General features: G+C 29.3%; 6 protein-coding genes across 7 annotated transcripts in view; 3 read left to right on the plus strand and 3 right to left on the minus strand.

Moving 5' to 3' along the window:
* Positions 1-1,005, minus strand: part of LOC111688775 (vacuolar protein sorting-associated protein 33B) — a 2,895-nt gene extending 1,890 nt beyond the window's left edge. The window contains exons 1-2 of the mRNA XM_023451286.2: positions 770-1,005; positions 368-707 (exon numbers count right to left, since the gene is read on the minus strand). Coding sequence (XP_023307054.2) covers positions 368-707; positions 770-930 — 501 coding nt within the window. The 5' untranslated portion in view covers positions 931-1,005. The remainder of the gene's footprint in view (positions 1-367; positions 708-769) is intronic.
* Positions 1,006-1,219: 214 nt separating this feature from the next.
* LOC111688785 (ribonuclease P/MRP protein subunit POP5) lies at positions 1,220-2,132 on the plus strand. Its single transcript, XM_023451297.2, has 3 exons — positions 1,220-1,354; positions 1,414-1,654; positions 1,936-2,132. Exons 1-3 carry the CDS (start codon positions 1,221-1,223, stop codon positions 2,110-2,112), a joined length of 552 nt encoding a protein of 183 aa, XP_023307065.2. The 5' UTR covers position 1,220; the 3' UTR covers positions 2,113-2,132.
* On the minus strand, positions 2,132-3,870 carry LOC111688779 (adenosine 3'-phospho 5'-phosphosulfate transporter 2). Its single transcript, XM_023451291.2, has 3 exons — positions 2,768-3,870; positions 2,526-2,707; positions 2,132-2,466 (listed from the first exon to the last, which is right to left on the minus strand). Exons 1-3 carry the CDS (start codon positions 3,584-3,586, stop codon positions 2,307-2,309), a joined length of 1,161 nt encoding a protein of 386 aa, XP_023307059.2. The 5' UTR covers positions 3,587-3,870; the 3' UTR covers positions 2,132-2,306.
* A 623-nt stretch (positions 3,871-4,493) lies between these two features.
* Positions 4,494-12,915, plus strand: LOC111688787 (calcium homeostasis endoplasmic reticulum protein). The gene is made up of 13 exons (XM_023451299.2): positions 4,494-4,649; positions 4,795-4,965; positions 5,027-5,376; positions 7,513-7,675; positions 7,892-7,964; positions 8,396-8,470; positions 8,764-8,840; positions 10,618-10,816; positions 10,912-11,817; positions 11,881-12,048; positions 12,109-12,396; positions 12,460-12,631; positions 12,699-12,915. The coding sequence occupies exons 1-13, from the start codon at positions 4,625-4,627 to the stop codon at positions 12,795-12,797; spliced, it is 2,766 nt and encodes a 921-aa protein (XP_023307067.2). The 5' UTR covers positions 4,494-4,624; the 3' UTR covers positions 12,798-12,915.
* A 12-nt stretch (positions 12,916-12,927) lies between these two features.
* Positions 12,928-14,409, minus strand: LOC111688780 (probable malonyl-CoA-acyl carrier protein transacylase, mitochondrial). Its single transcript, XM_023451292.2, has 2 exons — positions 13,371-14,409; positions 12,928-13,312 (listed from the first exon to the last, which is right to left on the minus strand). Exons 1-2 carry the CDS (start codon positions 14,328-14,330, stop codon positions 13,145-13,147), a joined length of 1,128 nt encoding a protein of 375 aa, XP_023307060.1. The 5' UTR covers positions 14,331-14,409; the 3' UTR covers positions 12,928-13,144.
* Positions 14,410-14,803: 394 nt separating this feature from the next.
* LOC111688776 lies at positions 14,804-22,864 on the plus strand. 2 transcript variants are annotated; one of them, XM_046951643.1, is made up of 8 exons: positions 14,804-15,276; positions 15,340-15,503; positions 15,823-15,954; positions 16,052-16,206; positions 16,269-16,583; positions 19,652-19,741; positions 21,441-21,601; positions 21,976-22,864. In XM_046951643.1, the coding sequence occupies exons 1-8, from the start codon at positions 15,161-15,163 to the stop codon at positions 22,622-22,624; spliced, it is 1,782 nt and encodes a 593-aa protein (XP_046807599.1). In that variant the 5' UTR covers positions 14,804-15,160; the 3' UTR covers positions 22,625-22,864. The 2 variants fall into 2 exon arrangements, with proteins under 2 accessions (XP_046807599.1, XP_046807600.1); XM_046951644.1 differs by having other exon boundaries at positions 15,345-15,503.
* The last annotated feature ends 24 nt before the right edge of the window (positions 22,865-22,888 follow it).

Here is a 22,888-nt window from a genome sequence, read left to right on the forward strand (position 1 = left end):
AGATAGATAGATAGATAGATAGATAGATAGATAGATAGATAGATAGATAGATAGATAGATAGATAGATAGATAGATAGATAGATAGATAGATAGATAGATAGATAGATAGATAGATAGATAGATAGATAGATAGATAGATAGATAGATAGATAGATAGATAGATAGATAGATAGATAGATAGATAGATAGATAGATAGATAGATAGATAGATAGATAGATAGATAGATAGATAGATAGATAGATAGATAGATAGATAAATAGATAGATAGATAGATAGATAGATAGATAGATAGATAGATAGATAGATAGATAGATAGATAGATAGATAGATAGAAGATATATAAACCAAAATTAAAGAAAACTTACATTTGGCATTTCCATACACAACACACCCTCATCCAAATGTATGAAATCCCAATTATAACGATGCAAACCCACAACCCCAAACAAACCTTCCTTTTCCAGTATTTGAGAGAAAAAGGAAAAGCATGATGGAATACATATTATATGAAAAAATTTAAAATGAGTGTCTTCTAACCATGATGACGATGATGCCTGAGATTTACAAATCAACTTGATTTGTTGCAGTACACGACTAAATGTGCACAAATCACTGCGTATCATATACAATTGAACTTGATCTGGAGAGGAGCGAGTAATGGCATTGTCAGCATTTAATTTGAATATACGTTGGATACCTTTAAGTCTAAATAATTTTTTATAAAATTGTTAAAAAAATGTTTATTCATTTTAATATGACTGACTCACTTCAGCCAAGAAGCTGCACAAATGTGTTCCAAGGGTTTAATAAGAGCTGATTCAATGATTAAATCTTTTTTACCAGGTATAGAACATAAAATAGTTTGTAGTTTTTCCTGTGCTATTAGTTGAAATCCTTGTAGTTTCTTGTCCAATGAAGAAGCCTGCATTTTTTATTGTTTCAAAATTGCAAATTACAAATGGATCAAATTAATCGAGGCGAGCTCACAAAAGGTGGTGGCAGTCATGCAACTGCAAATTTTTATGTATTTTATTGTAGTATTTAGAAGTCCAAAACAGTAAGTTTTCTTTTATTTATATATTTTATTGTTTAATTTCACAAATACAATACACAATTTTACATAAATAATTAAAAATCCTCTGAATTTCTATATACATATAAAACTAAAACAATAAGATTGAATTGTACCACCTTATGTTAATTCGCCTTTATTATAGCATGAGATATAAACAGCTGTTTTTTGTTTTGATGAGCAATTTTTTGTTTATTACAAAAAAGAATCAAAATACACGTTGCATTGTTTACATTTCTTTAATTTTGTTTTTATTTAACATGGTGCGCATAAAGAATCGGTAATTTCTGTGTAATTGTTAAATTTGTGTTTATTTTTAAAATATTTATTTACTTATAGTTATGTTGTTGTACAAATTATACCACACAATACACAAACCAAAGTTTTACACCTAAAAGATCATGTTCTTTCCAAGTGTATAATGTCACATGTCCAAAAGTTTTATGGTGTCTATGGAGCGGGCTTATTGGAACATGGATTTCGTGTTAAATATTGTAACGAAAGAACTAAAATTGCTATATTACGTTCTTCTCATTATTCGCATAAATATGTCACCAGTATTTTGCCTTTAATAACAGTGGTAAGTCATAAACATATGTACATACATACATATATACAATATGTATTTCTGACACCTCCGGAGTGCTATTTATACATATGTACATACATGTGTACATAAGTAGAACACTGTGTTTGTAATTGAAAGCAATATTTGGTGTCGTTGAGAATTTTGTTCACTCTTTTATGATAAATCTCTCATCTGATCAAGATTAATTAATCAAATGTACGATCACTTAACATTTCCATCAAAATATATTTTCCCAAACTTAGAATGTATAAAAAAAAAATTCTTTAATTTAGATCGGTGAAACTAGAGCAAAATTTCGTACCATATACACGGGAGCCACAATTATGCAGTGCAATAAATTTATAATAAAACATCAACAGAAATTCCTAGATTGCATGGTGGGACAAATTGAATCCGCAAAAGAAAGACAAGATATGATAAAACGTGTATTGGAATTTGAAATAAACTAATAAAACACTGAAATGAATATTACATTAAACTGCCATTTTATTTAAAGCTGAGTATAGTGTATGAAAATGAATATTTTGTTTTTTCTTTAAATTAACATTAAAGATGAGTCTTTAAATAAAACTAAAATAACTACGAACTTAATTTAATTTTTGCTAAAAAGGTTTGGTATGTTATAATCATGTTTTTAAGAAACTTAAACTTCTACTAAAAATTTGCGTGAGTTTGTTGTTTTGCCCAGTCTATAAAGAGACTGTTTAACTTTATGCTGCAAATCATTAAAGGTTAGTTTATGTTTTTTACTATAAACATTAAGATATATGCCTAAAACTACGACTAAACCAGACCATAGGTATCTAAAATGAAAAAAAAAACATTTTAGTTTAATAAACCTATAATTTTAAACAAAACTTACTGTATGGTAAATGGTTTGCTAAAGAACACAAAAGAAATGGCTATGGTTACAGCTTTACGTGCTGTAGTTACTGTAGCTGCTACAGGCGCTCCACTGCTCTTAACCAAAGCCAAAACAAAATGTATGCCCAGATAACCGGAAAGACTAAAGAAAAAGCCATAACCAAAAGATTCACGAGGATGCTGTCATAAAAAGTTTACAAATTAACAAAGAAGATTATGTATAAGATATATAATACTTACCTCTAGGCAAAAAGCAAATCCACTAAAGAAATTACCGGTCACCATCATTATAACAAACAGATAAACAAATCCCAAACCATAGGAAAATAAAACCACTTCACTGCTAGGAGCACGATAATCACGCATGGCTTTTTCCTGGACATTACCAATAGCAGCATCACATAATAAAGCACCCGAGATCATGGCGACACCCATAGCATTGAAATTTGGCGATATTTGAGAATCGGCCAAAGTAAACCAGGCCAAACCCACACACATAGCCAGTGCGGCCGCAAAATCCAAAGGACCATAACGTTTGCCTTGTATAAGTATACTACCCACCATTACAGGAATTAATTTGCAACATTTGAATATCACCTGAGTGGGATAGTTTAAAAAACCTAAACTAGAGTTCGACAAACCCATGGTTCCTAAAGTTAAAGCAGCCAAAATCACATAAGTATTCATTGGTATATTCCTTTGCAATGCTGCTACACCGCTACGTTTAGCCTCTAAGTTACGCTCCAACAAACCAAAACATATATAATAGCCGAATTGAATGAGGGTTAAAAACCAACCATAAGACTTGAAACCCTCTTCGGTAAATATCAACTCTTGCAAATAGCCATACAATAAATACAAAACGAATACCCCAGCACAACTTAAAAGAAATTGCGTAGTTTTATTATAGTGTGTTAGTTCAAAACATAATATTCTCATTTCCGGTGGCTCTGCGTTATCAGTTGTGGAATTTTTGCGCTGCAATTGCGCTCCTGCCGCTAAAGATCCAGTTTCACCATTCTTATAGCTGTTTATTTGTATAACATTGTTTTTACTCATTGTCACAAAACTTATTGGGGTACTGGGGGTTTTCGTAGGTGGTATATATTTCAGTTTACGCAATAAAAAACTATTCTAACATTTTTGTATACCCAGCGAATTCTTATCAAACTATAATTTAGCAATACAATAATGTACTTTGTGATACTAATTAAAGTAAATGTAAACGTCAACAATTAAATCTGAAAATTGTTTGTTTACATTTAAAATAATGTCAAAGCAGGTTAATAAAAAGAAACGTCGGTAATTTTAAAGCCTGCTATATTTAGCCGTAGTTAGATTTTATCTACTAATACCATTATCTTCGAAACCGCGACCAATTTTTAGAGACCAACGCCGACATCATAAAATTTAGTTGACAATTTATTAATATATTGTGACATTTAATGCCGGTACACAGCGTTGCATTTAAAATGTACTAATTTATGTGAAATTATCAAAAAACGTTTTTGATGAATCGAAAGTGAGGAAACGTACAATTTCTATGTATGTATCCCATTGTTATATTATATTCATTAAATAGTTTTGATTTAAATCGTATTTTCATAATAAAACTTAACAATTTCATTAATGATGATAATATTGTTTATTAACACATTTTTTTATAGATATATGCCATTCAAAGTATGCCTCTGTTTTATATGTAAAAAGTACATCCTTGAAGTCTCATAACTCTTAAACTAAAAAAAAATTTTACACTACTGAGCTTGAAATTGAAAGAGTTATCACTCTTCTAAAATCTATATATGAAGAACTATTTTTTACTTTTCTTTTTACATAAAAATATATATTTTTTAAATAAAAATATATAAATCTCAAAATATTAAACCGTTTTACTTAAAAACGGATGCGGTTTCTTTCCATTAGTACATATTATTGCAACTCTGCTTTAACAAATGGCGTCCTGAAAATTTTCCACTTTTGACAGCTTACAAAGTAAAATTTTTTTAGCACGTCGTTTAAGAATTTTTTAGGAAAGTTGCAAATATTATAATAAATATATTTGAAAATTAAGCATATACTAGCAAAGGCTATAAAATGGACGGACCGCCACCTCCAAGAGGTAAAAATTTCAAAAGAAATTAATTTTTTTGCATATAAAATGAATTTAAAAAATGGCTAATGAACGCCCCGGCAGAAAGGCTTTTAGATTCTTATGGATACAGACAGTTCTTAAATTAGTTTTTCTTTTCCCTCTTTTAATACAGATGTTAGTCTGCGTAATATTATTGATAAACTGGCCGAATTTGTGGCACGCAATGGACCAGAGTTTGAAATGATCACAAAACAAAAGCAACAAAATAATCCTAAATTTGAGTTTCTCTATGGTGGGGAACATGCGGCCTATTATCAATATCGTGTGGCAGCGGAACAAAATTGTAAGTGAAATTTATTGAAATTAAAGTATAAATAATTAAAATTATTTTTTTTTAATTTCAGATTTAAAACAATCCTCTGGTATTGCTAATACACCTACACATTTTACCCAAGGACCACCGCCGAATATGTTGCATCATCCGGCTGCTGGTCAAATGCAACAACCACCACCAATCGGTCAAAATGACTCAAATAATTCATTTAGTCTTAATCAACCGCCTCCCAATCTTCAATTATGGAATACAAATGCCTCAGCTCTTAGCAATGCCTCCTCGCAATCACCAGCCGCTAATGGCAATACTCAATCTGTGGCCATTAATTATACAGCACAAATAGAAGCTTTAAATATGCAGCAAAACACTTTACGTGAACAAATCCGCCAATCAGAAGCGAATCTAACAGCACAACATACGGTAAATTTCTATTCAAATTACAAACAAAAAAAACCCTTTTCATATGAAAACTATTATCATTAATATTCGCTTTACAAAGTTAGGTACTAATATTTTAAAGAATTTTATGTATATTTTTGCTGGGCGGGTTTTAATGAGAAGAATTTTTTTACCTTGTTATACAAAATTTTCAGCAATCGATTTGTATTTTTTCAATTTCCAAACTTTATTTAATTTGGTTTTATAAATGACTCAAGACGAAATTCAAGACAAATAACTTTCAGAAATTCTATTTTTATAAATTTTTTTTTTAACTTGTGGGTCTGTTCAGATAATGTTGATAAATATATGGCACAAAAAATGCTGATGAGAATGTTGGCCGAAAATTATTTCACTTTGTTAATATCTTAAATTTTTTTCCTTAAAGAAGGATTCAAAGTCGTGACCAATTATTAATAAATTAAAACTATTTAACCAATTAATTTCTAATGGATTAAGCTGCTCTAAATGCGAATCTGGCTTAGAAAACCTGATAATATAGTGAAATGTTGAAACTCACAGCTTAATCCTTTACAAATATGTACTTGGTTTTGAAAGTTTTCAAATTTTGTTTTGTTATATTTTATTGAAATAGAGAACCTTATAAGATAGTGAAATGTTGAATTTCACAGCTTAATCCTTTAGAAATATATATGTTCAAATTTTGCTGTGATATATAGTGACGGAAAATACAATAGAATCACTAGATATGAATTTGGAAATAACAGTAAAACAACAAAATTTTATAAAAAGATTAGTAGTTTTTTTCATTATTATTAATGCTTATGATGTCCACAAATAAAAATAACTAAAAAAACATATTCTTATGATAAAAACGATGATAAATTAAAAAAAAAAAAACTTAAAAAAGTATGCGACATTAAAATAGAATAATCAGTCCTATAAATAATTAAAACTAAAAAAATGTTTAAAACTCGTTATTTTCTTAATATTTAGTTGAATCTACCAAACGTTCGCACATAGAATGATGAATTGGATACTATTTTTCCTGAATTTTTCGCCAAAGTTTCTCTTTGTTTTTCAATTTTTCCTGTCCAAGTTTATCATTTACTATTTTCCAAAGGTTCGGCTTTAAGTCAGGAGATTGCAAAGGTCATTCCATTATATTATTTTGGTTATCTAAAACCACGTTTTTGCTAGACCTGCTTTGGGTCTTTATCATGCTGGAAGACCCATTTTAATGGCATATTCCATTCAGCATATGCACCCTTATTCTGCATTTCGATTACGCTTACGCATTCAGTTACACAAAGATCGAAAAAAGGTTTTCCAACAAAAAAGTGAATTGTAAGAAAAAGAAGCAATTCCATTTCGTTTCAATGCTTTACGAATTGTGTATTCTGCGTTGCGATCGTACCTACGTTGTTTATTAACTTATGAATACACTGACAAAATTCACAGCCTAAAAGAAAAACAATTTACAATTTAAAGTATAAATCCTGGGTTTAAGAGAATTATTGAAGGTGATTCTATTGTAAAGTCCGTCATAGTATTTTATTGAAATATTTATTAAAAATGGATGGAGATTTGCTGTATTTTCCAAAAAATTGTTTGCGAGTTAGAAATTTCATACAATCATTATAAGGATGTTGAATTCCTTTCCGCATGCTAAATGATCTTGACTCCAATTATGAAAATTTTTGTGGCTTCTGTCTGTTAGCTTAGTTTTTTATTCCAGTTTTGACAACGGGAAGTTTCTTTCTTTAAACTTTATAACATTTGTTTAATTACTATTTATTATGTATAATTATTATTATTATTATTTATTATTTTACTTACAATCTCATTTTTAATGTCTACATTTAAAATTTTACTTTACTTGTATATTTTTTATAAAAAAAAAAAAACAAAACTCGAAAAAAAATCCCAAATTCAAATAATCTCTGCTACAAAATACATACGAAACCATATAATTACCAAAAAACCAAATATAAATAATAAACATTAAAAATTATATATGTTCTCTGACTGACCAAAAAAAAAAACACAATCATTGTGTTGAATAAATATATTTCCAAAAAAACCAAATGCTACTGCATACAAAAACCACATAAAAAACAAACTATATAAAATATAAATATACCATGGGACATTTAGGCACTGATGGCACAACAAAAAAAGCAAATCGAAGAAGCTATAGAGGATGCACAAAACACACAATTAGATAAGAAAGCTGAAGAACTAAATATTTCATTAAATGAATTCGATGGTATTCTACAGCCCATAATTGATGCCTGCACCAAGGATAGTATTTCACAAGGTAAATATAAAACAACATTTCATTTCAATTAAACTAAAAAATCAGTAGTTAAAAAAAAACTTTACTATTCTATTACTGAAAAATTGCTGAAAATCATTTGGATTTTCTTTAAATTATATTATTTTTAAATGATTTAAAAAAAATAAACCAAAATAATTTATATAAAAACTTCATTGTTTAGCAAATAAAATAATATATTTAATGTTGCAATTTTAGGCAAAAACTGGATATTACAGCACTCATCCGACAGCGCTAAAAACAATGTCGTTTTACAATATCTTTTAAAAAAGTATGCGTCTGTTTATAAGTTTAAGTTCCAATTTCTTTTTTGATAACATTTTATTTGTATTTTATATATATATTTAATTTAATGACAACCTTTTTACACAAATCTTATTAATGGTATTTAACTCTTTTTACCAAACATGATGAGTAATGATTGATTGATTGATTGACTTATTCTTAAATATTTGGTCCTGGAATCCTGTCAACGATTTTTTTGTTTGGTTACATATATTTCTTTTTTTTTTAATTGGAGTTGTGGTATGACTTAACTGACTTAAAAACTGATTAAAAATGGACTAATAATATAAGACCTTTACTAACCACAAGACCTTTACAAAAGATTTATTCAACCATCATCTACAACTCTTATTGTGTATATCATAAAATGCACAACAAAAAGAAAAAAACAAATATCGTTTATTAATTTATTTTTAGGGCTTTGATGGATGGTACAACATTTCAACAGAAATTACATCTTATTTATTTAATTAATGATATTCTACACCATTGGTAAGTTTTGATTTAATATTTATTATGAGTGTATAAAAAAAATATGTTTAGGTAGTCTTAGGCTTGTTTTAAAAATTATTTTTTGGGGGATAATTTTTCAAAGTGTATATTGGATTAGTGAAAGACTTGTTATAATAGTAAAAATCTTAAAATTAAAATTTAGGAATTAAGCACTAATAGATATTTATAAATAGTCCATTATAAATTTAATTTGGTAAAAATTTTGGGAAACATTATTGGTTTGAAGTTTTTTTTTATATAAAGAAAAAAATAATAATTAATATTTCTTACAGTGTTCGGAAAAATGCAAATGATTTGAAAAACAGCCTGGAAAATGTTGTTATACCCATGTTTTGCAGTGCAGATTTAAGTAAGTTTAATTTATTTTATAGTGCTACCGTAAAAGTCGTAACCTATTGAAACCTATTGATATCCAAATACTTATCTCTGTACTTCTAAATCCCTAAAAACATTGTGTATAACAGTTTTTCTATAGATAAATATAAACACACATAAAATACTATTCTACGGAAAATGTTTTTCAATGAAAAAATTTTTGTATAACAGTTTTTTTCTATTGAAAAAATTTTATAACAGTTTTTTCTATAGAAAAATATTTGTATAACATTTCTTTTCTGTAGAAAAGCGTGTGTATAACAGTTTTTTCTATTAAAAAATTTGTATAACAGTTTTTTCTTTAGAAAAATGTGCGTATAACAGTTTTTTGAATAAAACAACATTTTGTATAACTTTTTTTTTCAAAAAACAATGTGTGTATAACAGTTTTTCTATAGAAAATTTGTGTAACAGTTTTTTCAATAGAAAAAATGTATTACAGTTTTTTTTGTGTGTAGAACAATTTTTTTCTATTGAAAAACTTTTATAACAGTTTTTTCTATAGAAAAATATTTGTATAACATTTTTTTCTATAGAAAAGTGTTTGTATAACAGTTTTTTATACAGAAAATCATGTGTATAACAGTTTTTTATCGAAAAATTTGTATAACACTTTTTTCTTTAGAACAATGTGCCTATAACAGTTTTTTTTTTTTGAATAGAACAATATTGTGTATAACAGTTTTTTCCTATAGAACAATGTGTGTATAACAGTTTTTCTATAGAAAAAGGTTTGTAAAACAGTTTTTTTTTATAGAAAAATGTGTGTATAACAGTTTTGTTTCTAGAAAAATGTGTAAATAACTGTTATTTCTTTAAAAAATGTTTGTATAACTGTTTTTTGAATAGAACAACGTTTTGTATAACTGTTTTTTTCAAAGAACAATGTTTGTATAACAGTTTTTCTATAGAAAATTTGTGTAACAGTTTTTTTATAGAAAAAATGTATAGCAGTTTTTTGTGTGTTTAACGGTATTTTTCTATTGATAAACTTTTATAACAGTTTTTTCTATAGAAAAATATTTGTATAACATTTTTTTCTATAAAAAAGTGTATAACAGTTTTTTATACAGAAAAGCATGTGTATAACAGTTTTTTACTGAAAAATTTGTATAACACTTTTCTTTAGAACAATGTGCCTATAACAGTTTTTTGAATAGAACAATATTGTGTATAACAGTTTTTTCCTATAGAACAATGTGTATATAACAGTTTTTTTTAATAGAAAAATGTGTATAACAGTTTTGTTTCTAGAAAAATGTGTGAATAACAGTTTTTCTTTAGAAAATTTTTGTTCTAGAGAAAAATTTGTATTGTGTAAGTTGTTCTATAGAACAATGTTTGTATAACAGTTTTTTTCATAAAAAATTTCTTTAAAACAGTTTTATCCACTGAAACGTTGAAGTATAAAATTATTTTATTCAAAAAACATTTAAAAATAGTATAACAGTTCTTCTATAGAAAAACTTGTAGCGAACTTCCAATTCACAATCGATGTCGTATCGTTGTAGTGTTGTATGTCAAAAATGAAAAATGTTTATTCAAGTACAATTTTTTGAATCAAAAACAAATCAATAAAAAAAAATTACGACATACTACGATAGAAAAATGTGTAAATGTTTTCTATAGAAAAATGTGTATATAAGTGTTTGGATTATTTTTAAATTTAATAATTCGATTTCGGTAGCACCCTACTATTGCTAAAAAAAACCTCTTAATATAACTGTAATCTAAAATGTATTCTTTTCCAGTCGCTACCACCGAACAAAGAGCAAAACTGACAAAACTTCTATCACTATGGGAATCGAAAGCAAAATTTTTCGATGCATGTGTTATATCGAAACTACAATCTCCCGATTCTTCAATGCATGAATACAAAACAAATTTACAAAATTTACATCATGAAGTTACAGCTAAATTTACGCAGGCCGTTAAGGCACAATTGGATAAGTATGATGGATAAATCAATTTTTATATATTTAAAGTTGTCGAATAATTTGGAACATAATTAATTTTTCATATTTGTGCAAAAAAATTTATTGCAGCTATCAAAAACAACATAAAATTTTTATACAACATGCCACCCAACAAATAACGCAGTTGGAACAACAGAAGCAACAATTAGAACAGCAAATGTTGGCTGTAGTTATGCCAAATACTTCTGTCATGCCACCAACATCAGTGGGTCAACAACAACAGCAGCAGCAACAACAATCACAACATCAGCAACCGCAGCAAGTGCCACAACAACTTGTTAAGAATATACCCTCATTGATGGCTCAGAAAGTTGCCATGCCCGTAATGGATGATAATGAGCATCGTTATGGTAATCAACAGGGTGGTCAACAGCAAAACAATTTCTTTATACCCGACTTGTCGAAACCACCACCAGGTTTTATGAGTGGTAATGCGAACATTGCTCCTGTTACTCAAATGCCTGCTTTAATGCAACAAGCACCATATGCTCATATGAACAGTAACATTCCAGTCAATCAAAATCTTAATAATCCTCCTCCGAATTTATTAACGCCTGGTGGTGATCTGCTGGGCAATGTCAATAATTTAAATGTGGATTTGTTAAATGTCAATGCAGCATTACAATTAGTTCAGCAGCAGCAGCAACAACAACAACAGCAGCAGCAGCAACAACTTTTAGCCTACGATCAACAAGCAAAAATTTCTTCTGCTGGTGTTATGGACAATGATGATGAAAGTATACCGCCACCACCTAGTCTGCAGTTAGAAACTGAAGCTGAGCAATTACCATCTGCTGCTTATTACGATTTACCCGCTGGTCTGATGGTGCCTTTAATTAGACTCGAAGATTACCGCTATAAACCCTTGGATCCTGTTGATATACGTTTGCCACCCCCAACACCGCAAAATGAACGTTTAACGAATGCTTTGGCAGCTTTCTATGCTCTTCCTACGCACGACAGACCGAGAGATAAGTAAGTGTTTAAATGTTTTCATAATTGTAAACATAAATTAATATCTACCTATTACTCTTGCAGTGAGGGCTGGGAAAAACTTGGACTATACGAATATTACAAAGTTAAAAATGCGGCTAGAAAACAAAAGGAGGAAGATATTGCTAATGGAGTGCGTGAAAAGTCGCGTTCGCCCTCACCCATTATTATGGCTAAGCCAGTGCCGAAGAAAGTCAACAAGAGATGTTATAGGTGGTTACTAACAAATATTTAGTTTATAAACAATTTCTAATAAATCTTTTTTTTAATTAGATCGAAAAGTCGCAGTCGTTCCCGTTCACCTTATAAATCAAAATCACGTTCACGATCTCATTCTCCTCTACCACAGCGATCACAAAGTAATCGTGGCGGTGGTGGAGGTAATGATAGAGGACGTAATAATCGCTATAACCGACAAAGAAGTCGTTCGCCGCGACGTTCACCACCACGCGATAGGGAACGTGAACGCGATCGAGACCGCGATAATAACGATAATAATCGTTCAAACGATCGCAATACAAGAAGAGAACGTGAACGTTCTGTAACACCACCTAGTTTCTTGTAAGTAGCAATAAAAATATTTATTTTTTCTAATAGAAAATTATTTTCCTTTTTCTCGTTCAGTGGCAGCAGTTTTGCCAAGCCAAATGAATTCATTGAAGAGTCTAACAAAGGACATCAAATGCTAATGAAAATGGGTTGGGCAGGCACTGGTACCGGTTTAGGTACTAAAAATCAAGGAATTGAACAACCCATTTCAGCAGGCGAAGTGAGGGATCGTAAGGATATGTATAAAGTGAGTTAAATTTTTTCAATATATATTTTTTTCTTTAATTTATTATATTGTTTTTTTTTTCACACAGGGAGTTGGTGTTAACATGAATGATCCCTTTGAGAATTTTCGTAAAAATAAAGGTGCTGCTTTTGTGCATCGTATGCGTGCACGCGACGAGAAAAGTTAAATATAAAGACATACATGTTTTAATAAACAAATTACGCATTAGTTTGTTCTACTTTTTTTCCTTTAACATTTAATTTAATTTTTTTGTAAAAATACAAAATTGATTTCAGTTTTAATAAAAGAAATGGATATAAATTTAAAATATAAAAGAGATTTTCTCTTTTTCGACATTTTTCGCTTTATTGAAATTTTCGGTTAACTCTCTCTTTAGAGAATTCCTGTCAACTTCCCTCTATTTTAAAGAAAATTCAAACTATAAGTATTTAGTAATGCTTTTTAAAAATATCATTTAAAAAAATATTTACATAATAATAACAACAGAACAGATTAAACAAACAAATAACAACATTAGGCTTCTATATGATAGGCAGTATTGGCAGCCTTGGCATTAACTTTTTCAAGAACTGGTATTAAACCTTTACCGGGACCACATTCAAATGTTCGTGGAAAATCAACACCCTGCTGACGTTCATACATTTGATGCATAGTTTGTTCCCATTTTACAGGACGAACAATCTGAAATATGATTAATAATACATAAATTAAACTTTTGTGAAAACATGTATATACCAACCTGTTTGGGCAACATTTTCTGAATTTGTGCCACACTTTTGTAAGGTTTACCATCGATATTTGAATAGACTCGTATCAATGGTTCTTCAAGTTGTATTTTACTTAAAGCTTTAGCAAAAGGTTCAACAGCCGGTTCCATTAGAGGTGTATGGAAGGCACCATTAACAGCCAAACGTTTCATGCGTCTTATTTTTAAACTCTTAGAGTTCTTTTCTAAAAATTCTATGGCTTCAACATTACCAGCAATAATTTTGCAGTGGGGATACATATAGTTGCCAACGCCACAATAGGGTTTTTCTACACCCTTATCTATACACCACTGTAGGGCTTTAGCACAGGCAGCGCCAATTTCCGTATCTGGGGCATACAATACCATGGCCATGGCACCAGCCGCCTTATCACAAGCCATTTGCATGGCATTGGCACGTACCTGCACCAATTTAAGACCCTTATCGAATGGTATTACGCCGGCAAATACCAGAGCCGTAAGTTCGCCCAAACTAAAGCCGGCTGTGGCCACACAACTATCAATAGCTTTGGGACGTTCTTCTTTCAATTGTTCCAAAGCGGCTAGCGAAGATACCATAACAGCCGGTTGAGCATGTTCGGTACGATTTAGTTTATCTTTTGGTCCTTCCAAGCACAATTTCAACAAATCATAACCCAGAACTTCATTAGCCATTTCAAATATGCGTCTTGCTTCGGGAAAACGCATAAGTCTACTGGCCATACCTACATATTGTGTTCCTTGACCCGGAAATAATACAATTGATGTTTCTTTGGGATCAATCTTGGGTCTAGCAACTTCTTCGTCAGTGGCCAACATATTTTGCAAAACTTTCGTTTGATCTGTAGAACCTTGTGCCAAATCTACAGGTTTTTCTTCAACTTTACTGCATTTCAGACGTTGCAGTGGCAAACGTCTTAAATTGTTAGTTAAATTTAAACGTAAACTAAACATTTGAAAGCAATTTAAAGAAATATTTCACTTATAAAATCTACAAAATATTATTCTCTCTAAACTAAAAAGGAATTTTTGACACCGGCAAAATTTTATTTAACAGCTGGTTACAGAGTTGCATAATTTAGTAGCAAATAGTCTGGTTTTGATTAAGGCGAGTTCACATATTTTAAATTCGTATTGTTTGTTATTGTTTAAATTTATATATTTGAAAATTTTCATAAAAATAGAAAATGTTTATTAAATTATTTATAAAAAAAAAACTCAAAACAACCAACCATTTTCTTAATACAACCACCTTATGTAAATTCGCCTTGTTTCTGATACAAAACAGTTATAACGGTATTGTTGCAAAAGAAGTACACAACAAACTCGTACATGTTTTTGATATTTTTATATATTTTTTCGGTAAAGTTATTATTTTTAAATTATAATGTTTTCTATTTTAATCATAATATTAAAAAATAAAGCAAAGTGTTTAATTCTATTACTACATAAATGTATCATATCATATTATCAATAACTCTTATATAAATTTAAAAGCCTGGTACCAAACACGAGTTTTGCAATCAAAGTACTTATCAGCACTTGTTGCATTGTAAAAAAAATGCAATTAAAAGTTTAGTTTCCCGCTCGTTTTGGTTTAGAAATGTTTGTGTTCAATTATTGTTAAATGTGTTTGTGTTTTTGTCTTCCGATAGTTTTAAAAAGTTTGTACCGTTTTGTTATATTTATTTATAATAAAATTAGTTCAAATTTATGTAAACTAAAATGTGTTAAGTGTGAAAGTTAATTGTGCGTAATTGTATTAGAAAAAAAACATAACCAAAATGTCTACAAATAAACCAAATTATGTGGAGCCTCCCGTTGATCTGCGTGCAGCTGTTGAAGTTCAACAGGATTTGGCTGCTGCCTGTGCTTTACATTCGGAAATTGTTTGGGATGTGTAAGTTTCTTGAGTTTTTCTTGTTTCAGTTCAGTGTGTTTGAGTTTAGCTATTTGTTTTCAGTTTAGGACCCGATCAATCCGATATTTTAATTAAAAAGCTGGAATGTATGTTTCCTGACGACAACAAAGTTTATACCTCAAAACAGGACATCCGAAGAAATAAACAATATAATGCCAGGGTTAAGGAAATTAGAGTTAAATTATTTCGTAACATTTGGCAACAGAGTATGTTTAATTTGTAAGCTATATTGATGGATAGATAGATAGATAGATAGATAGATAGATAGATAGATAGATAGATAGATAGATAGATAGATAGATAGATAGATAGATAGATAGATAGATAGATAGATAGATAGATAGATAGATAGATAGATAGATAGATAGATAGATAGATAGATAGATAGATAGATAGATAGATAGATAGATAGATAGATAGATAGATAGATAGATAGATAGATAGATAGATAGATAGATAGATAGATTGATAGATAGATAGATAGATTGTACTCTTTCTAACATCCATTAAATTATTTCGTTTTAGGAAAATACACTAATGGAGCTTTGTTGCATTCCATAATTTATATAATAGTAACTCCAGAATTAGAACTTGATAAGGCAAAATATTCACATAATTATACAATTCATCCAATATTTCGTACGAGACGTTGCTTAAGTAAGTTTGCATATTTTTCATAAATTACCAAATGGTACTAAAAATGTCTTAATTTTTTTACATTTTTTACATTTTTCCAAATTTATAAAACATTAAGATTCTAATAGCAGTTCGGGCTGCTGTATGATATTTATCGATGAACAGTCCCGTATATATCAAAGTTGGAATGATTTTGTGAAAAATAATGTATTACCCGTTGGCATAATGATAGCACCGGCAAATGGTAGCTATTCATTGGATCAAAACGATAATGTAATTATGTGCTATTTTCTTAATTTACAAAGTTATTGCATATTATAATTACTTATTTCTAGGTACAATTGGAATACGCAAAAACACCATCTTATTCCAGAAAAACTTTAACTAAGATAGATAATTTCGTTGCAGCTGCTTCGGTTGTAGGTCAAGCAGCAACAATGTTTCATCCAGTTTTTGCTGTCCTAACAATAGGCACAAAAACTTATGAAACTATAAGAGATTATCAAAAAGATTCGGATAAAGTTGAACGGAAAACAGCGACCAATTATAATGCCAACTTAAATTTGACAGGAAATATAATTAGCTTAACATCGTCAGTGGCTACGTTTGGCGCATACATGACCGCAGTCACAGGAAATCAATTATCATTAGTAAGTACAATATTCATATTTAAACAATATAAAATTTTGAAACAAGTACATATAATAACAAAACGGGTTCTTAAGGGTAAAAATAGTTTCTTATTCAGAAAGTGATAACTCAGTCTTGGATCAAAGAAAATCTACTTTTATGTTTCAGCCAAAATCAAATTTTGTTTGAGTTTTTGTGGAAAATAAAAGTGATCACAGATTTTAATTCTTTTTGCCCTAGGGCCTCTAGTTTAGCCAGAAAATGGACTTTTATGTTTTCACCCAAAATTGAGTTTTGGTGAGAAATAAAAGTGATCACAGATTTTAATTCGTTTTGTCCTAGGGCCTCTAGTTAGGCCAGAAAATGGACTTTTATGTTTTCACTCAAAATTGAATTTTGGTGAGAAATAAAAGTGATCGCGGATTTTAATTCTTTTTGCCCTAGGGCCTCTAGTTTAGCCAGAAAATGGACTTTTATGTTTTCATTCAAAATTGAGCTTTTGTGAGAAATAAAAGTGATCACAAATTTTAATTCGTTTTGCCCTAGGGCCTCTAGTTTAGCCAGAAAATTGACTTTTATGTTTTCACTCAAAATTGAGTTTTGATGAAAAATTAAATTGATCACAGATTTTAATTATTTTTGCCCTAGGGCCTCTATTTTGGTCAGAAAATGGACTTTTATGTTTTCACTCAAAATTGAGTTTTTGTGGGAAATAAAAGTGATCACAGATTTTATGTGCTGTTTCCAGATACCGAGCGAGTAGTTTGAGCACAAATTTTACTTGTATTTTGTTATTGTAACAAAAACAAAATACAAGTAAAATTTTAACTCAAACTACTCACACGTTATCCAGAAACAACACATTAATTTTATGTTTTTACTCAAAATTGAGTTTTGGTGAGAACTAAAAGTGATCACAGATTTTAATTTTTTTGCACTAGGGCCTCTAGTGCAGCCAGAAAATGGACTTTTGTGTTTTCACTCAAAATTGAGTTTTTGTGGGAAATAAAAGTGAATACAGACTTTAATTAGTTTTGCCCTAGGGCCTCTAGTTAGGCCAGAAAATGGACTTTTATGTTTTCACTCAAAATTGAATTTTTGTGGTTTTTGTGGGTGATCACAGATTTTAATTCTTTTTTGCTTTTGGGCCTCTAAATGTAAATGTATATTTATAAGAATATAACGATGTTAAGTTATTGCTAAAAAAAAGATTTTTGCTAAAAATAATTAATACTCAAAATACTCGCACGTTATCTAGAAACAACTAAGGAGTGAGATCGAAAAATTCTTAACACACGTTTTTCATTACATTTTTCAACCAAAGTATTATTTGATTTTTTTTTTGATCAAGTTACCTTTGAAAAACATGTCAGTTATTATGTGTAATGTCAATTATATTAATTTTTTTGTTAATCTGATTAAAATGAGTGACCAGAAAAAAGTGCGTACTGAAATTATTAAATATTTTCAACTAAACCCAACTTGGTCTTACAAAAAGTTGGCCAAGCATACAAAGGTCTGCCGTCAAACTGTTTCCAATGTTATTAAACAGTACCGGGAGAACTTGTCAGTTGATAGAAAACCTGGTTCAGGTAGAAGGAATGGTCCACATGATGTTTCTAAAGCCAAAAAAATAGAACGCATTTTCAAAAGAGCTCCCAACACATCCGGTAGGAAAGCAGCTCGGTTAGCTCAGTGCTCGGACTATTTGGTACGAAAAGTTAAAGCTAATGCAGGTTTAAAAACATACAAGGCTCAAAAAGTTCCTGACAGGAACGCTGCTAAAAATTTAGAGGCCAAAAACAGAGCACGGAAATTGAAGTCAAGTTTTATAAAAAAATATTCTTGCTGCATAATGGATGACGATACGTATGTTCTGGCAGATTTTTCGCAACTTCCAGGTCAAAAGTTTTATGTTGCTGATGCTCGAGGGAATGTTGAAGAAAAGTTTAGGACCCAAAAGCAGACAAAATTTCCCAGAAAGTTCTTGGTATGGCAAGCAATATGCAGTTGCGGCAAAAGAAGCCAATCATTTGTTACAACGGGCTCTATAAATACCGAAATTTACATCAAGGAATGTTTACAAAAAAGGCTGCTTCCATTCATAAGACTTCATAATGTGTCCACTTATTTTTGGCCTGACTTGGCATCCTGTCACAATGTAAACAAGCCCTTGAGTGGTACAAGAACAATAATGTGGTATTTGTACCAAGAGAGGCAAATCCTCCAAACTGCCCGGAGCTAAGGCCAGTGGAGAGATATTGGGCTCTTGTTAAAAGAGAATTGAAGAGTACAAAAAAGGTGTCCAAAAGTGTGGTAGATTTTAAACGGAGATGGACTACATGTTCGAGCAAAGTGACAGAAAGCACTATAAAAACGTTAATGGAAGGGTTTCCGAAAAGGGTTCAAAATTTCATCACTAGTGATTAAAACTATAAAAATATTTTTTTTTGTAAATTGTAATAATAATTTGAATCAAATAATAAAAAAAATAAAGCTGTAAGTTTAGTGGTTTCTTTTTTATAAACATATATGTATGTTAAGAATTTTTCGATCTCACTCCTTAGTTACAATCAGGATGCACTAAGTAAGGTGAAATCGTTAAGGCAGCTGATTTTTATTTGTTTATTTAAAAAGTGATTGGGTTGTGTCGAAATAAATTAATTTATTTTTAATATAAAAAAATATATTTGTGTTTTCAAAGCAAAAATAAATTAAATGTAAAATTATGAATTAAAATGTTCATAAAAAGTTTTCAAATAAGAAAATTCAAATGAAGAAGCTTTAAAACATTGTCCTGCTTCCGATACAAGCTAAATGTAACGACGGTTTTGTAGGCAATATTGTGAAATACACAAGAACTAATTCTTTCCAATGTTAATTATTTTTCAATTTTAGAAATTCCATTTTGACAAAACCCAACTCTAGACTACAAAAAATTATTGTGTTTGTTGCCGAAACGCTCCCATCTTACTTTTTACATCATGGTTACAATAACGTTTTGCCAATGAAAGCAACAAATACGATTACCTATATTGTGTAGAAATTTAAAGTTAATTTATAAATTCACTATTTATTTTCTTTCTAGTCTGCCAATATGTCTATTCAAGCAATTAATGGAGCTGCAACTCTAATCAACTGTACCAAATTTGTTATAACAACATACGATTTATTTACTGTAAGTACAAGTTTTATTTTTTGTTTTTATATGAAAGTGTTCGTTTACATTAAAATTTTATGTTGGGAACAGTTATCAAGCTTAACATTGCTCTAAATATTTTATATAAAAAGTTCTCTATAAATGTGTCGTAGACCTAGACCTAAGACGATGTATCGAAAAGAAATTTTTCCATATCCCTGAATATTGAAGTATTTTGTAAAATACAGTAAAATGGCAAACAATTTTAATGCGTGTTGTGTGTGATGTTGAAGGATTTTAATTATAAAAATATATGTATATATGTATGTATGTATGTATGTATGTATGTATGTATGTATGTATGTATGTATGTATGTATGTATGTATGTATGTATGTATGTATAACGTTAATGGAAGGGTTTCCGAAAAGGGTTCAAAATTTCATCACTAGTGATTAAAACTATAAAAATATTTTTTTTTGTAAATTGTAATAATAATTTGAATCAAATAATAAAAAAAATAAAGCTGTAAGTTTAGTGGTTTCTTTTTTATAAACATATATGTATGTTAAGAATTTTTCGATCTCACTCCTTAGTTACAATCAGGATGCACTAAGTAAGGTGAAATCGTTAAGGCAGCTGATTTTTATTTGTTTATTTAAAAAGTGATTGGGTTGTGTCGAAATAAATTAATTTATTTTTAATATAAAAAAATATATTTGTGTTTTCAAAGCAAAAATAAATTAAATGTAAAATTATGAATTAAAATGTTCATAAAAAGTTTTCAAATAAGAAAATTCAAATGAAGAAGCTTTAAAACATTGTCCTGCTTCCGATACAAGCTAAATGTAACGACGGTTTTGTAGGCAATATTGTGAAATACACAAGAACTAATTCTTTCCAATGTTAATTATTTTTCAATTTTAGAAATTCCATTTTGACAAAACCCAACTCTAGACTACAAAAAATTATTGTGTTTGTTGCCGAAACGCTCCCATCTTACTTTTTACATCATGGTTACAATAACGTTTTGCCAATGAAAGCAACAAATACGATTACCTATATTGTGTAGAAATTTAAAGTTAATTTATAAATTCACTATTTATTTTCTTTCTAGTCTGCCAATATGTCTATTCAAGCAATTAATGGAGCTGCAACTCTAATCAACTGTACCAAATTTGTTATAACAACATACGATTTATTTACTGTAAGTACAAGTTTTATTTTTTGTTTTTATATGAAAGTGTTCGTTTACATTAAAATTTTATGTTGGGAACAGTTATCAAGCTTAACATTGCTCTAAATATTTTATATAAAAAGTTCTCTATAAATGTGTTCGTAGACCTTAAGACGATGTATCGAAAAGAAATTTTTCCATATCCCTTGAATATTGAAGTATTTTGTAAAATACAGTAAAATGGCAAACAATTTTAATGCGTGTTGTGTGTGATGTTGAAGGATTTTAATTATAAAAATATATGTATATATGTATGTATGTATGTATGTATGTATGTATGTATGTATGTATGTATGTATGTATGTATGTATGTATGTATGTATGTATGTATGTATGTATGTATGTATGTATAATTTATATGTAAACAGTAATTATTTGGAAAAGTCGTATATCGTTCATTACTTTGCGTTTTGCTGTCAGTTTGTCGTCAATTTGTTAGAAGTGACCTGCACAGAAAAATGTTTCCTAATTGCAATGTGTTTGCTGAACTTATTTCTTTAAGAGATACTTCTTGGATGAAGAAGAATTGGATTTTAATGATATTTTGGCATTTGGTTCTTCATTAATTCTATTTACAAGTTCCATAAATAATATTGTGATAACATCACAAGTTGGAAAAGTTGGTGGTAATGCATTGAGGAGTTTATTACAAACCAAAGTCAAGTAAGTTTTGCTCTTGTCGATCATAACACAGACCAACAAATTTTAAACCCACAGAATAAAGTAGACTTTTATAAAGGATCCAACACATCAGAATTCCAATATATCGTGGATAGATAGATATATAGATAAATAGATAAATAGATACATAGATAGATAGATAGATAGATAGATAGATAGATAGATAGATAGATAGATAGATAGATAGATAGATAGATAGATAGATAGATAGATAGATAGTTAGATAGTTAGATAGATAGATAGATAGATAGATAGATAGATAGATAGATAGATAGATAGATAGATAGATAGATAGATAGATAGATTCTGTTGGTCTGTGTAATTAATTATTTTCACTATAAAGTATTTTCTTTTAGAGCTGGTCTTACTTTACTATCGGGAGAAGTGATAAAATATGCTGGTCAAAATGCTGGTAATTTTGATCTAATGCGTTTGGTCAATGATATTCCCTACAAAGATGTTCTCTGCAATATACATACAATATATACAAATCTAACGAAAACTGGTTTTTTGGCAACACTTTCTGTTTTAGGTGCCGGTATAATGGAGGTAATACCGGGACTTTTCGTTCAAGTTGCCAATAAAGAAATTACTGAATTAAATTTCTTAGAATTAACCAATCATTATGGTTCGAAATTTGTGCAACATATAGCAAATTCGAATAATTTAATTGATATTCTTAATGGTATGGGGGTGTATTTTTCAGCATCTGTTGTACAATTTCTTTTAAATCAAACACGTTCGTTTATTGAAACAACAGTCGATGAAATTGATGCTCAACAGAATACTTTTCTAACAACTGAAATGATACTATATAAAATGTTTTCATATTTAGTTAAAAATTATAAAAATTATACTTATGAGTTTTTAGATACGAAGAGGGATGACATTATATTGGGTGTAGCGAAATATTTTAAATCGTTAAATCCAAAACCAATAGATGAAAATCTTAATAAATATAATTGCGGTATTTGTGGTGGTTATTATTATGTAGTAGATCTTTAAATTTAGGAAAATATGTATTTTTTTTTAAGTTAAGCTAGTTTTATAATTATGTATTAAAATTTATTAAAATAAGTATTTTTTATTAATTTGCTTTTTGCACGTGCCTAAGGTAAATTATTGATAACTTTATAGTAATTTATTTTTAAGTTTTTTTATTGTAAGTATTTTGTAATGGTGATAATGATGATGATAATAATAATAATAATTGTGTAAGTCTTGCAATTGCAATACAAATCAAAAGTTATTCTTTTTAAATATGTATTT

Source organism: Lucilia cuprina, chromosome 5 (assembly GCF_022045245.1).
Source record: "Lucilia cuprina isolate Lc7/37 chromosome 5, ASM2204524v1, whole genome shotgun sequence".
Lineage (NCBI taxonomy): Eukaryota > Metazoa > Arthropoda > Insecta > Diptera > Calliphoridae > Lucilia > Lucilia cuprina.